This window comes from Blennius ocellaris (genome assembly GCF_963422515.1).
Source record: "Blennius ocellaris genome assembly, chromosome: 13".
Taxonomy (NCBI): domain Eukaryota; kingdom Metazoa; phylum Chordata; class Actinopteri; order Blenniiformes; family Blenniidae; genus Blennius; species Blennius ocellaris.
In genome coordinates this window covers 15,259,164-15,272,570 of record NC_137662.1, presented here as the reverse complement: position 1 = coordinate 15,272,570, position 13,407 = coordinate 15,259,164, and the positions used below count along the sequence as shown (strand labels likewise).

The following is a 13,407-nucleotide window of genomic DNA, read 5'->3' as shown; positions in this document are numbered from 1 at the left end:
AACATAAACGGACAGGGGGGGGGTGAGATCTAGCAGTGTGCAAATTGGATGATGAGCAAGAAGGAATGAGGGAAGGAAGGAAGGATGGAAGAGGAGGAGAAGGGGAAGGGGGGGGCAGCTCTCAGCTGCACTGGTATGAATATGACGCAGAGGCAGCAGCGAGAGCCACTTCTCCTCTCCTCTCTCCAGCCACATCCCTCCATACTCAGATGGAGTAGAGAGAGAGAGAGAGAGAGAGAGAGAGAGAGAGAGAGAGAGAGAGAGAGAGAGAGAGAGACAGAGAGAGAGAGAGAGAGGGGCCCTGTAACCATGGCAACGGCAGAGCAGCGGTAGGTAGCAGTTAAGGAGTGTGCTCAGTGGTGTTCTTCTCGTTCTCTGTCTCTCCCTCTGTCTCTCTCTCTTTCACTCTCTCTCTCTCTCTCTCTCTCTCCCTCTCTCTCTCTCTCTCTCTCATGCATACATAGACGAGCTCATAAGTCTTACAGCTCCCACAGACGTAACAGCATCTGATACTACAGGGAAAGTTCCAGAGGAAATACAAGTGATTCATCAGGACATGGATGACGCTCCACGAGGAGCCGATCGTTTGGTCCAACTGCGTCTCAAGAAACTTGTGGAACAGGGATTCAAAGAAATGTGAGCTCGTCAAAATGTAAATACAGAAAAGAATAAAGAGCTGTTATAGCATCAAGTATGTGATTTCAACTTTTACAGAAAGTGCTGATGAATATTTGTTTATATGACATCAAGGGTGTGTTTCCCCTCATTTTTCCTTGGAGTGTCACAACATTCCCTCAAGGCTTCAGACCCCCTCTCAAATTCTAAATTAGCCACACTGAAGCCAAAGAGGCAGGTCTTGAAGGCTGCTCCAGATTCTTGAAAGTGACGTGCAAATTTAATTTGGAAAACGTGTATGTTTTGTGCATAACAAAGAAATAATTTAGGATGTATCAAACTATAAGAACAAGACACAAATAAATATGATTTCCATTTCTAATCTGTACAGAGTTTGCATGTTCTCACTCTGCATTGAAGGGTTTTCTATGGATACTGTGGGCTTTCTAACATTCCAGAAACATACATTTGATATTAATTGCTGATTCTCAAATGCCTGCAGGTGTGTCTGTGTGTGTGTTACTGTTTTGAATGGCCAACCCTGGTCCTCGAGGGCCCCTGTCCTGTAGGTTTTTGCTCTCTCCCAGTTGCAACACACCTGATTGCAATGAGGGGCTCGTTACTGGGCTTTTACACAACCTTGGTGATGACGTCATCATTAGATTCAGCTATGCTGAAGCAGGGAGAGAACAAAAACATGCAGGACGGGGGCCCTCGAAGACCAGGGTTGGGCTCCCCCGGGCTAACCTGTCCGAGGTGTATTCTGTCTTTCCCCATAGTTGAATAGATGCAGTGGCACAGGAGATGAACACAAGCTGCAGACTCTAACCAAACGATCTTGTCCTTCAAAAGGAAATCAGTGAGACTTATAATTGTTGCCCGAGGTATTCTGGATGCATGCCAGAGAATACACAAGCACAAAGACATGAAATTTGCATCGTCTAATGATTTTGTTGTTTGGAGGCTGCTCTTTATATTGTTTGTTTCAGTTATTGTACATGTGATTGTCAGTTTTACCACAAATGGGCTTGAAAAGAGGAAAGCTACACAAAAGACACCAAGAGCTGTTTCCCCAATATATTCATCACCGAACAGAGAGCAAGTGACAAGTGTAAAATGCACACTAGGAAGTACATCACAATGAAAGACCCCAGTGTGCTCGTGGCTGAGCTCACCTTTAATCCATTTCTACCTGTGAGACACAGGGAATTGCCTATGGCTTCTCGTTGCCATGCTGTGCGAATCCTAATGAGAAACACATTACCCTGACTATTGTATTTGACCCAGTTTTATCTCCGCCTGTGTGGTGCCTGTCTTCTCATTCACTTTATCATATCATTTCTTCATGTTACACAAAGACGTCCACTGACATCTTTTATTGTGTTTGCGCCCGCTCCCACTGGAAGCAATCAATCTTTTCAGGGCGGTGTGAGCTCGTCATCACTGAGTGATGTTCTCATAGTGGTAATGCTTTGTAACTTGTGTGGGTTTTTCTAAAGAGTGGTAATTACTGTATCAGAGCTGAACCAGTACAGCAAGAAAAAAGAACAGCCCCCGTCAAGATGCAGAAACTAAATAAATAAATGTGCCCATGATATTGTAATATCAGGAATGTTTTAAAATAGAATTCAATACCTGATGAAATTTAATTTGTGCAGATGTATTTGAAATTTCATGAGCGCACACATGCTCCTCATGTTTTATGACTATGGGAGGAAAACCATTATAATGCAGAAAAAGTTTGAGTTTTTTTCCTAAAAAGGGGGATGGGTATATAATGACTTCTCCTTACTCATGCTGCATGTATTGTGTGTACGTGGCTTCAGAATGGCAGGAGAAAGGGCAGAGTTTCCATAGCAGCACAGAGGGACACCAGCCTTCCCTGCAATCTAATTGGCCAGCCAGTCCATTCATCCTGTCTTTTATTATATTGAGCATAAGGTCAGGAAGCGTTGGATCAGATTCTCGCTGAATATGAAGAAAGCTGGGTATATGGGTACACCATGGAGGTCACCAGCCCATCATAGGGCAAACACACATCACCCACATTCACTTTCTCACAGATAGGCAGTACACCAACAAAATTAATTGGCACTTTACAGTCACCAATTAACTTCAACTTGTATTTATGAATTGTGGGAGAAAACCAGAGTACTACAAACCCGCACACAGAACAGAACACACAAACTCCGAGTACATAAAAGGCTGTCAATATCAAACTTCAGCTTGATATTGAGAGTGCTGATCTTTATACTACTTTGTGGCCTTTACCACCAGCCACAAGATAATAAAACTAAAGCGTGAATGTCATTTAAACAAGTATGTTGCGCTAAATCAGGGGTGTCCAACATAAAGCTGGTGGGCTAAAACCATCCCACAAGAAGCTCTAATCCAGAACACCAAACCACCAAGCAAATTTCAAAGAAGCCATTCCATTTTAACATAGTTATTTCACTGTATTTTGCACCAGAAGGAATTGTCAATATGTTGAATTTACAGCAATTGTTACTACTAATTACTTGGTTTTGGGAAAACATAGACTTGTTTAAACTCATACACGGTGCCACTACAAATAATAACTGTAGTTTAAATTAATAATGTAGATTTCAAGGTTATTATACCCTTGCTTTACCTGTTACACTCACTTAATACTCACTTAATACTGTTGTATGTGGCCCCCAAAATAAAACGAGTTTCTCACCCATGGACTAAAAGTCTTGTGTTATCAGTTTCAATTTTGAGATACTTCTGTATTCACATAATTTTAAATCACTATTATACTGTAATATATCAACATGTTCTGTTGAATGGAACATGATTGCACAGAAGCAACGGAAAAGAGCGATGTAATAAAAAGGATAATATAATAAGTGTAATGAACAATCTTAGATAAACTACATTCGTTAATACAAAATCCAAGAGAAAAAATACTTACACGGAATTAAAGCGTGCATTGTCAGTAAGTATAGTCGATTTTCGTGATTAATTTGTGTCAGCCTTATGTGGAAAACGGCCCCACTTCATCCGTTTAAATTAGCTGAATGTTATTATTCCGTGAAAGAAAAATAAAGTCACGTTCCAGGTCTCTCGCGCGACCTCTGACCCGCCGCGTCACTCTGCGTCATTTTACCGGGAATGTGGGACCACGTGTCCGGAGCCGGCGTGGTTGTTGCCCCGCTCTAGCGCCTCGTTACTTTTCAGGGAGTAGACCTGCAAGATGGCGGCGCGGTGGAGAGCAGGCGAGGAGACCTTAACGGCGTGTAATATGGACTTGTTCCAAATGGATACACTAGACCAGGTAAGGGAAAACGTCTTGTGTTCCATTCCCCGACGTGTCGGTTCACTGTTGATGGTTTTGTGTGTTTCTGTTCGAAAAGCGGAGCGTGTTTAGCGTGGGAGCTCGACTCCCTGCGCATGGAAAAGTGACACGTGGATGCAACCGCACTATCATTGCTGAAACTTACTCCAGAAGTGCCTCTCGCTTATGTTATACGTTTATTGGTTTGTTTGGCGTGCGGTTTTTTTTCTGTCGTGCTTTTTTGTCTGGTTGTGTATGTGATGGCGTTATCTAGCCTGTTAGCTCGTGATTGAGAGAGACTTACCCGGCAGGCGACACACACAGTCAGCCACATTTCCTCCTTTGCAATATGCTCAATCGTCCAAAAACATGACGTGACAGTTCTGTATCTCTGCTGTTTGATACCCCAGGATAACTACACGTGGAATTAACTGCACCAGAATCGCTTGATTAAGCTCCTTCAGGGGGGGGTTTGTGAAAAAGTACTAAGTGTACTGTCAATCAATTGATTCACAAACACGTGGGGGAAAAACAATGTCGGCTCCGAGTCTGCTTGTAATGGCGTGTTTTTCTTGTCGATGTGTGTTTTGTGGCACTGCTCGACCTTAAAGCGGTTTTATCTTCGTCTTTTCTTTGTGTAGTTGACGGGCTTCGAGCCAGCACATTGCAGTATTGTTTGTATAAGGGTTTAGTATACAATGACGAGGCCTTCATTTTACTCAATCGCTGCAGTTAGTGGAATCTCGCGCCCACTTGTGCTTTTGCACAGCTGTGTATAACGAGTTTTCATTCATATCCTGCATGTGTGTATGTCCACATGTGCTTTAGCTCGATGAATCACATGTTGGCCGGATTCACACATGCGCAGATCAGACAGTCGATTCATTCACTGGCCACGTCTGTACTTTTAGTACCGAACTGTCTCGTTGTTACTTCCCCCAATGTGCAGTGTCAAAACGTACGAAAATATGACGTGGCATTTAATAGATGGCTTATATCGGGTTCGATGAGAGATCAGGGCGCAGCACAGGTTTGTTGTAGTTCAACACGTGGTCTGAGGTGAGGTGAGGATCAAACATGTCTGCGCACTGTGAGCATGTAGACACAAACACGTGGGTCTCAGTAAGGGACCATTGTATGTTCAGATCAAAGATCATACCAACAGTCCCTGCTCCTATAGGCAGGCCTGTAAGTTTGATACAATACAATCAATGCATGTGACTCACAGTAGTTTTAATTGTATCAAATGGATATGTGTTTACTAAAGGTGCATACAATTTTGCACACGTTACTGTTCTCTGAGCATTTCAAGCACCCTTTTACCCACTTGGGAATAGGAATACTTTATTAATCTTAATCGTTTATCTGACAAGTTTTGGTTTGTTCAAAACAGGCTCACATCCATCCATTTCACAGTTGACCTTCCACACACATTAAATATATGTGCCATTAGTTATATTTCAGTTTATATGCCATTAGAAATACTCGTACAATGAGGTGAAGGGTGAAACACAACCAGGAAGCACTTGGTTGAAGCCAGAGTTGTTTTTTTTCTTTCTTCCCCAAGACGAGAAAAACGGGGCAGTTGAGTGTGTGGCAATAGTTTTTCTGTTTTCTTGCACAGGGCACAGTGGTGATTTAAATACTGATCATTCAGTAGTCTGTATTTTCAACTTTAACATTTACATTACAATTATTGGGAATACTCATTTCAATAAGCTCAGGGCAGATTTTTGTTCTATTCAACAAAGATAACACGCATGCCAAAACAATTTTTCTTACAGTAAATTACTGCTAAATAACTGTCATACTTCATGAATTCACTGTTTACAATGATATCTGAAGACTAGTGTTAAGACATTGAAGGGTGTTTTAAAATTCTGTTTGCTGTTAAGTTTTATGCATGTTGTTTTGCCTGACTTTGATTGTTGCGTTTGTCAGACATAATATGTGAATTGTGCTCTGTCATTTTCAGAGTGCTGGGCAAAGCTCTGACAACGCTCTGGAAGCACTTCAAAGCTGCTTAGACCCTTCTATTCTCTCCATCTTTGAAGACACATCAACAGTAGAGGCATGTTCATTTGATACATTCATGTGAAATACTACTAAATGGCTTTCACAAAAACAGCTTAGTGTACTTTCCATGTTTTAATCGAATTTCTTGTTTGTTCTGTGTGTGTAGACTAAAGGACTCTATGACGAGAGTGAGGCGACGCTGCTCACCGCCCTGACAGAGATCCTTGACAACGTAGATGAAGAGAATCTGTCCCCATTTGACACGCTGCCTGATGCAGAGCTGCTGTCCGGTCAGAAAGGGAGGGAACTCTCACCGGTTAGTGCCAGCTGTCATAAATAACTCTTGAGGTGTCTCACAGATTCCAGCTCTTGACTTCCCCCGTGTGGCCTTTGGGCATTAGGCACTGAGAGTGAAAGGCAGTGCAAAGCTGACTTCACATTGAGAGCATACCTTTTTCCCACTGGGTGGCAGTATTAATATCGACTTGCTGTTGTTTACCTCTCAGCTCAGAAGATTGCTCTGCCTGTCCCGTTCACCTCCTGAGAAAGATGCACTAAGTAGCAGAACTTTATCAACTGGAAAGGTAGATTTTCCCCCATATAATGTATTGAATATTCCTTTGCAGACAGATTTCAGTGTTTGACTGGATGCTTGTGTCCTCATTTGATCCCAGAACCTCTCAAGGATACAGGGTAAAGCTCTCCAGAGGAGTGATGGCGAGGAGGAGGAAGATGGCTCCTTCACTATGAGCCCAGTGACGCTTGATTCACGCCCTGACACAGAGCTACTGGACTGGGAAGGCCTGGCAATGCCACTGCCTGTCACATTTGAGCAGGAGGGTGAAGAAGGTGTCTCAGTGAGCCTGGGGGACTTGGTCAGGCAAATGCATCCATACTGTATGGCCATCTGTGTGGAGAGTGAAGAAGGAGAGCAGATGTTACCCGAGGGAGGTATTATACTGGAAGTTGTGGACCAGGGAGAAAATGGAGAACCCATCCTGGCCATTCCACATATGACTCTTCCATTCTCCATGCCACATAATGAACAAACTCCTGAAGATGACCATAAAACTTCCGATAATGAAGATGTGGCCGCCGACAATTCAGAAATCATTGTTGTCCATGACGACTTGAACATCAATGAGGCTCCAATGATGATCCCTACCCCTGTGACAACAAAGCCATCTTCAGATGATAAAAATGGAGTGATTGTAAGCAGTCAAAAGGAAGAGAGAAGAAAGGAAAGGGCCTCCTGGAAAAAGAAAAAGAAATGCAAAGATAAGCAGCAATCTGATCCTGTGGAGGGAAGAGTCCTTCGGAGTGCAAGAAGAGCAGCACAGGAAACGATCAAAAATACTGAAGTAAAGTCAAATAAAACCGAGAAGCGTGAAGTGTCAAAGACACCCGTTGCATCAGTTCCCGTTAAAAAACCCAAAAAACAGGTGCGGAACCAAACTGAAGTACCAGCTAAACAAATCAACACACATTTGTCTAAAATTGATGTAACAGAGTCTTCCAGACAGGTCGAGAATACATTAATTACAGAGAAAACTTCAGCCACAGCAGCAAGCTCCCAGCTGCCCAATGAAATGTTAAAACAGGCATCCCCAGTTGAGTCCTCGGCACCTTCTCCTGTTGCTGTTTCCCCAGCGCCTTCAGAGAGCCCCAAGGCTACTGAGGGCTCTGAAACGACCCTGGTGAAGCCACCAGTTTGTGAGGTCCCCTCTGTTGAGGCACCGGCAGCCCCAGAGCCCAAACCCAAATCACTGAGTTTAGAGCAGTACAGACGACTTCGACAGCAGAAGAAACCCGTTCCGGTAGAGAAAAACGACACGAACAGCACAAAGTGGCCCAGCCTCCCCGAGTTGCCAAAAGAGCTGCCCCCGATTCCCTGCCTGCCCGACCCCCGCCCCAAGGATCCCAGGCGGGTCAATACCCAAGCAGCCAAGAAGGAAGCGGACGAAGTCAAACCAGCCTGGCAGCCAAGGGGGCCGGCAGCGCCGCCCACCCCAGAGGCTTTGCTTGTGCCCCCTGCCTACATGGTTGCTGCATCGAACAAAAATTCAGCTCCCACTCCTGCACAATCCAAGTCACCCCAACAGACTTCTATACCTGCCCCTGACTCGGTGAAGAATTCCGCCACAAACCAGCCCACCACTGTCCAGCCTGCAGGACCTCAGAGCTGTGGGCAGCCTGTGAAGCCTGTCACTCAGCTCCCATCTTCAGCAGAAAACAACTCCACTGCTGTTTCAGATGGGATGCGTGCACTCGTCAAAACCTTACAATCTCGGTGTGCATCTTTCAAGTCAACGGAGAGGATTGAAACGTGTCATAAAACCACTACAGGGATCAAACCTGCTGCTACTGGGTCCCCTGCCAGAGTCTCTGAGAAGGCCACTGTTGTTTCACCGAAGGTGTCCGAGGCCACGAAGGCACCCTCTCAATATAGCCCCGTTGTGTCTAACGGCAAGCTCACTGAACCCAACTGCAATGGTGCTCTGCCACGTGACTCGCAGAAAATGAAGGCAAAACCTGTCGTGCTTGAAACTAAAAAGAAATCCACTACATCCCTGAAGCCTGCAAGAGCCAGGGACCCCACACAGGAGCTCATTGAAGCATTCACCAGTGAAATAGGTGAGAACTTATAACAGAGAACGCTGGTTCAGTAATGAAGTGTTTATTTCATTTTTGAATTGACGAAACATGTTTTCTGATAAATGAATGCAACTTGAGTTAAGTGATATCTCTTTAGTAGCTTTGTCATAAAGTTTTTGTAGTGAAGTCACATCTCTGACCAGAACTGCGGCCTGTGCTTGACTCTGCGTCAGTGGCTAGCCAATGTGCAGGTCCCTGAAATCAGTAATTATTTAGTAAAGGCTGTGTGAATGCAGCATGAAAAGAATATCAAAAGTGAAATGTTTGTACCCTTGCAGGTTGTCTTCATCAATTATACAACTGTAACCACTAATTGTTTCTTGTGAATCCAGACAGTCCTGTGTATGACTGCATGTTTGCTCTGTCACAGTTACTGAGCTTTGAGGGAGAGAGCTTGAGCTCGGTTGTTCTGCCCTATATGAAGTTGTTGAATTATTTCTTTGGCCTGTACAGAAACCCTGCACATAGTTTGACTTTTCTTTTTTGTCTTAAAGGTATCGAAGCTGCTGATTTAACCAGCCTACTGGAGCAGTTTGAAGAGACTCAAGGTAATTAATTTTGGATGTTGGTTGTATGGAGTCATGTTTGCGATGTTGATTCTACCTGCCAGCAGTCCAGTGGAATTCATGGAGCTAAATGCAGTGAGAGTATCACTTTCCCTGGTTTTGTTATGGTCTTGCAGCACAAATGGCATTACAGTTCAATATTTGATTTGCAATATTGGGCCAGTGGGGTTGGATTACTTGGGTTTGACGATTGCTCTGAAAGAGTTTTAACAATGAACTCCAATCTGCCATATTAAACCGTCTGGTGTCCACTGTGTGAGCTCTGTCCAGTACGATATAGTGAAGTAGTTCAAAATTTAGCAAAAGTGACTTATGGAACAAGAATATTGTCACATTAATCATGAAGTTTATAGGCTCCTTCTGGAGAACTGTTCAACATTGAAGGAAATAGTCTGTAAATTTAGAATAAAATGGACTTCACCCACAGCAACATTTCTCTTTAAGAGGGGCGATGCTGGAGGGCGTCAGAGAAGCTGCTTTGTGCTTTTGTCTGCTCAGCTGCTGGAATTTTGCCCTGTCCGCAAATCTATTTAACTCTCCCTCTATTGTCATTGTTGGGGTTGATGTACAGGGCCCAGCTCTCAACAAGCAGATAGACTTCTATATACTTGTCCATTATCTGGTTTATTTTGATGTGCCTTAGTTTTTTGAGTGGGTTTGTATGACAATGTTATGACAAATCAAATCCCTCTGAAATTCTAAAGAAACCATCTATGCCTTCATTTACACGGATGGCTTTAGCCTCACAATATTAACATTTCTGTCTCTTCGGCTGGTCCGTGTGCTGACACACTTGTGTTCCTTCTCCCCTCAGCCAAAGAGGAGCAATGTGTACCGGAGGTCTCTGGTAGAGCAGCTGCTGTAGGAAACTCGAGGTTAGTTACCCTACAGCCCCCCCAAAGCTGCTCTGTGTGAGTGATTAATGGTTTCTCTGAAGAAACCTGAGGAGAGAAAGATCTGTTTGCAAGTGTGTGTGTGCGTGCGTGTGTGTGTGGGTGTCACAAGTCCACTTTTTGCCAAGACCTACCGCAAAACCTGCCGTTGTCAGGCCAGGTGAATGTACCTGCCAAGTCTGAATTGTCTGAACACAGAGGTGTGAGCAACACTGTTACCACTGATATACTAACAACGCTTGTTTTTTTCTGCAGTGTTGAACCAGTTCCTCAGAAATCGGCTGTAGAGCGTGTGCGAGCTCATGAATTCTTAAGTACTGCAGGTAATTCAGCGTGCATAAATAAGCCTATACATTTAAAAAAGAAAGAAATCTAACTTGGATACCCAGAGAATGCTATTAAGTAAAATTTCTTGACACTTGCTGCAGCTCTGACTCCGCCTGCCACTCCCCCCCACCAAATGTGGAAACCTCTGGCCCCAATGGCGCTCCTGGGAAAGAACAAGATGACTGAAGTTTCAAAGTCGACCCCTTCCAAGATCATCCAGATTGAAGCCCGACCCTTGCCCTCAACCAAGTCCCGTAGTAAATCCACACCTGCTGCAGTGCCTGCAGACCCCAGTATGGCCTGTCTGGATCATGATTATTGTCTTCCAAACAAAGGCAGTCTATCGGGAGAGCCCGGGAAGTTCTGGACTGTTAAACAGCAATCTTTTATCACGATCAAACCCATCAAGCTCTCTTCTGTCGCCACCACACAGACGGTTTCAGCTGCTCCTGCATCGCCTCTGCAGGCTGCCACAAATCCTCCAGGAGTAACCAAAACAAATGATGTCCCATTGACACAGACTCGGGAGAAGAGCAGTGTGAAGATGGAGGAAACCTCTATCCTGGAAACACCTGATGCTTCTCCCTCTCGGCAGGAGACCGAATCCACTTTCAAAGACAGGAGTCCCAGGAGAAGGCGGTTCGAGAGGTCGTACCGTCGTCATGCGTCCTCTCGCTCCCACAGCCCCTCACAAAGTCCCAAAGAAAGGATAGGGGGCCGTTCGATAAAAAGAAAATCACATCGTTCTCCCAGCCCCATGTCCAGCTCGTCAGAATCAGACTCTAGTTCTTCCAGATCTCGGTCAAGATCATTTTCTCCAAGAAAGAAAAGGTTCGTCTCAGCCTGTTTTTTTTTTTTGTTTTGTTTTTTTTTCAGTTTCTCAAGCTTGGGTCTTGTAAAAATTCTTTCAATCTTGACGGGCAATTTACTTTTCTCTTCAGGTATTGTCGTCGTCGATCAGGGAGCAATTCCCGCTCCTCTTCCTGTTCCTCCCGGTCCTGTTACTCTGTGTCTCGCTCCCCTCCCAGGAGGAGGAGGTATTCCTATTCCTCCTCTCGCTCTGGCTCTTGGAGTCTCTCCAGGTCACGGTCTCCATCTCCTCAAAGACGAGCACAGTCCAATAGAAGCAGAAAGTTGTACAGGTACTTAAGCTGAATCCATCTTATTTTGGGGGGAAATTTTTGTAGCTGTTGCACTGCTTCAAATACTTGGACAAGACTGAAAGTTGTTTTGTTTGGTTTTTTTTCTCCCTCAGCCCTACATATAGGTCCTACTGTACTCAAGGTACAAAGTCAAATGGGGAAGATGTGAAAAGACGCAAGGAGAAAGCCATTGTAAGTTAAGATTTGTTGAATTGAAAATTTCTAAGTTGCAATATTGTAACAATGAATTATCTGACCGATTACCTTTCCCACCTGTTTAAGGAGGAGCGCAGAGTTGTTTACGTTGGTCGGATTCGGGGAACTATGACCCAAAAAGAACTGAAGGAGCGCTTCTCCTACTTTGGCGAAATTGAGGAATGTACCCTGCACTTTCGAGATCATGGGTAAGTCGAGACAACACATTGACGCTGTACTAGGGTGTTTTTGTCGTCTGCTTATGATAATAGAAACGTGCACTGTCTTTGAACCTTGTTGGTCTTCTCCATGACCTTTTAGGCCAAGCTACAGTGCTAAAGCAAATTTAAACTTGTTCATAACTGGAGCCTCCTGGCAACACTCCCAGGTTGCTCTTTTAAAAGCAAGTTACACGTAAAATCTGCATTAACAATTTACCGTTGTTTAAATAGTTCACACTAAACGGCAGACTGGTTAATGTCTTGACTGTTGCTCACAGGGATAACTACGGGTTCGTCACTTACTACGACACAAAACATGCTTTCACGGCCATCGAGAATGGAAGTATACTGCGCAAGCCAGACGAGCTCCCATTCGACCTCTGTTTTGGTGGGAGGAGACAGTTCTGCCAGTCCAGCTACGCTGACTTGGGTACGCTTAAGAGTCTCACATGGAACATTAACAGTAAAGTCCTTTAAAGTATTACTTCAAAGCTAATCAATGTCTCTTCTCATTTTCATTCATTTCAGATTCGAATAGAGAGTACGATCCATTGCCTGTCAAAGGCAAGTATCATGCACTAGACTTCGACACTTTACTGAAGCAGGCCCAGCAGAATTTGAAGAGGTAACAGGAGGCTTGCAGCCGAACTCCGCTGACACATACCTCAGAGCCGGATGTGGGCTCCTCCCAGGCAACACTATACATTTTTCGGTGTTGCATTTTGTTTTCCTTTTCTGCATGTTTCATTTGTTTCCCACAAGCTAACACCTTCTATTGAAGTGAAGATTTATAATGAAAGTATGTAAAAGAAGTTAAAAAAAAAAATTAGTACGGGAAAGTAATTTTTTAAAGTTATTTAAATATAAAATACATTTGAATTGTATGGACAGAGAATAATTTTTAAGAGTTAAAATGGATGGAATTGATGTCTTATAACTGGGAGATTGTATTGTAAAATAAACCAAAATAAAAGGTGATACTGAAATGTGTGTGGTTTGTTTTTACTTCAAATGGTATTTTTTGTCATTCTTTTGGGTTGGGAACGCCTTCACTTTTTTTGTTGGAGTAACAAAGCACCAGTCTCAACAGCACACAGAATTACTGGCCGAGCTGTGATTTGAAGGTAAATCTGGTGAAATGCCAGCAACCTAAAATATGCCCACCTTATTGCAGGGAAGTCGAACATGTAGCCCAATGGACAGAAAGTAGCTTGCAGGATGTTACAATCCAGCCTGTAGTGATTTTGGACAGTGGAAAAAAAATTATGGCAGGAACATAAATGCTGTTTTGTTTCAGTATTTGTAAAGGTATTAATAATGACTTGTCCAAAGAAACCTGCCCGTCGCTCCTTTAAAGCTTGAAGCTGCAGAGAATGGACAAACCGTGGAAATGATGCATATGTGCAGTCAAAATACAACTGAGACTTGGAATACACTGCCAACGACTGCAATACTTGTAGCAAGAGGTCAGTAGTACAG

At 43.8% G+C, this 13,407-nt stretch overlaps 1 protein-coding gene across 1 annotated transcript; it reads left to right on the top strand.

The window, feature by feature from the left end:
* The first annotated feature begins 3,816 nt into the window (after window positions 1–3,816).
* pprc1 (PPARG related coactivator 1) lies at window positions 3,817–12,893 on the top strand. Its single transcript, XM_080507779.1, has 14 exons — window positions 3,817–3,913; window positions 5,889–5,984; window positions 6,096–6,245; window positions 6,436–6,513; window positions 6,604–8,563; window positions 9,079–9,132; window positions 9,965–10,025; window positions 10,299–10,366; window positions 10,472–11,201; window positions 11,312–11,512; window positions 11,626–11,704; window positions 11,795–11,916; window positions 12,207–12,358; window positions 12,457–12,893. Exons 1-14 carry the CDS (start codon window positions 3,833–3,835, stop codon window positions 12,555–12,557), a joined length of 3,933 nt encoding a protein of 1,310 aa, XP_080363905.1. The 5' UTR covers window positions 3,817–3,832; the 3' UTR covers window positions 12,558–12,893.
* Window positions 12,894–13,407: the final 514 nt, after the last annotated feature.

Bases quoted from the DNA above. Each gene is read 5' to 3' on its own strand.
- pprc1 (XM_080507779.1), top strand. From the start codon at position 3,833: ATGGCGGCGCGGTGGAGAGCAGGCGAGGAGACCTTAACGGCGTGTAAT. The intron at 5,985-6,095 runs GCATGTTCATTT...CTGTGTGTGTAG, and splicing joins AAGACACATCAACAGTAGAG to ACTAAAGGACTCTATGACGA. The intron at 10,026-10,298 runs GTTAGTTACCCT...TTTTTTCTGCAG, and splicing joins GCTGCTGTAGGAAACTCGAG to TGTTGAACCAGTTCCTCAGA.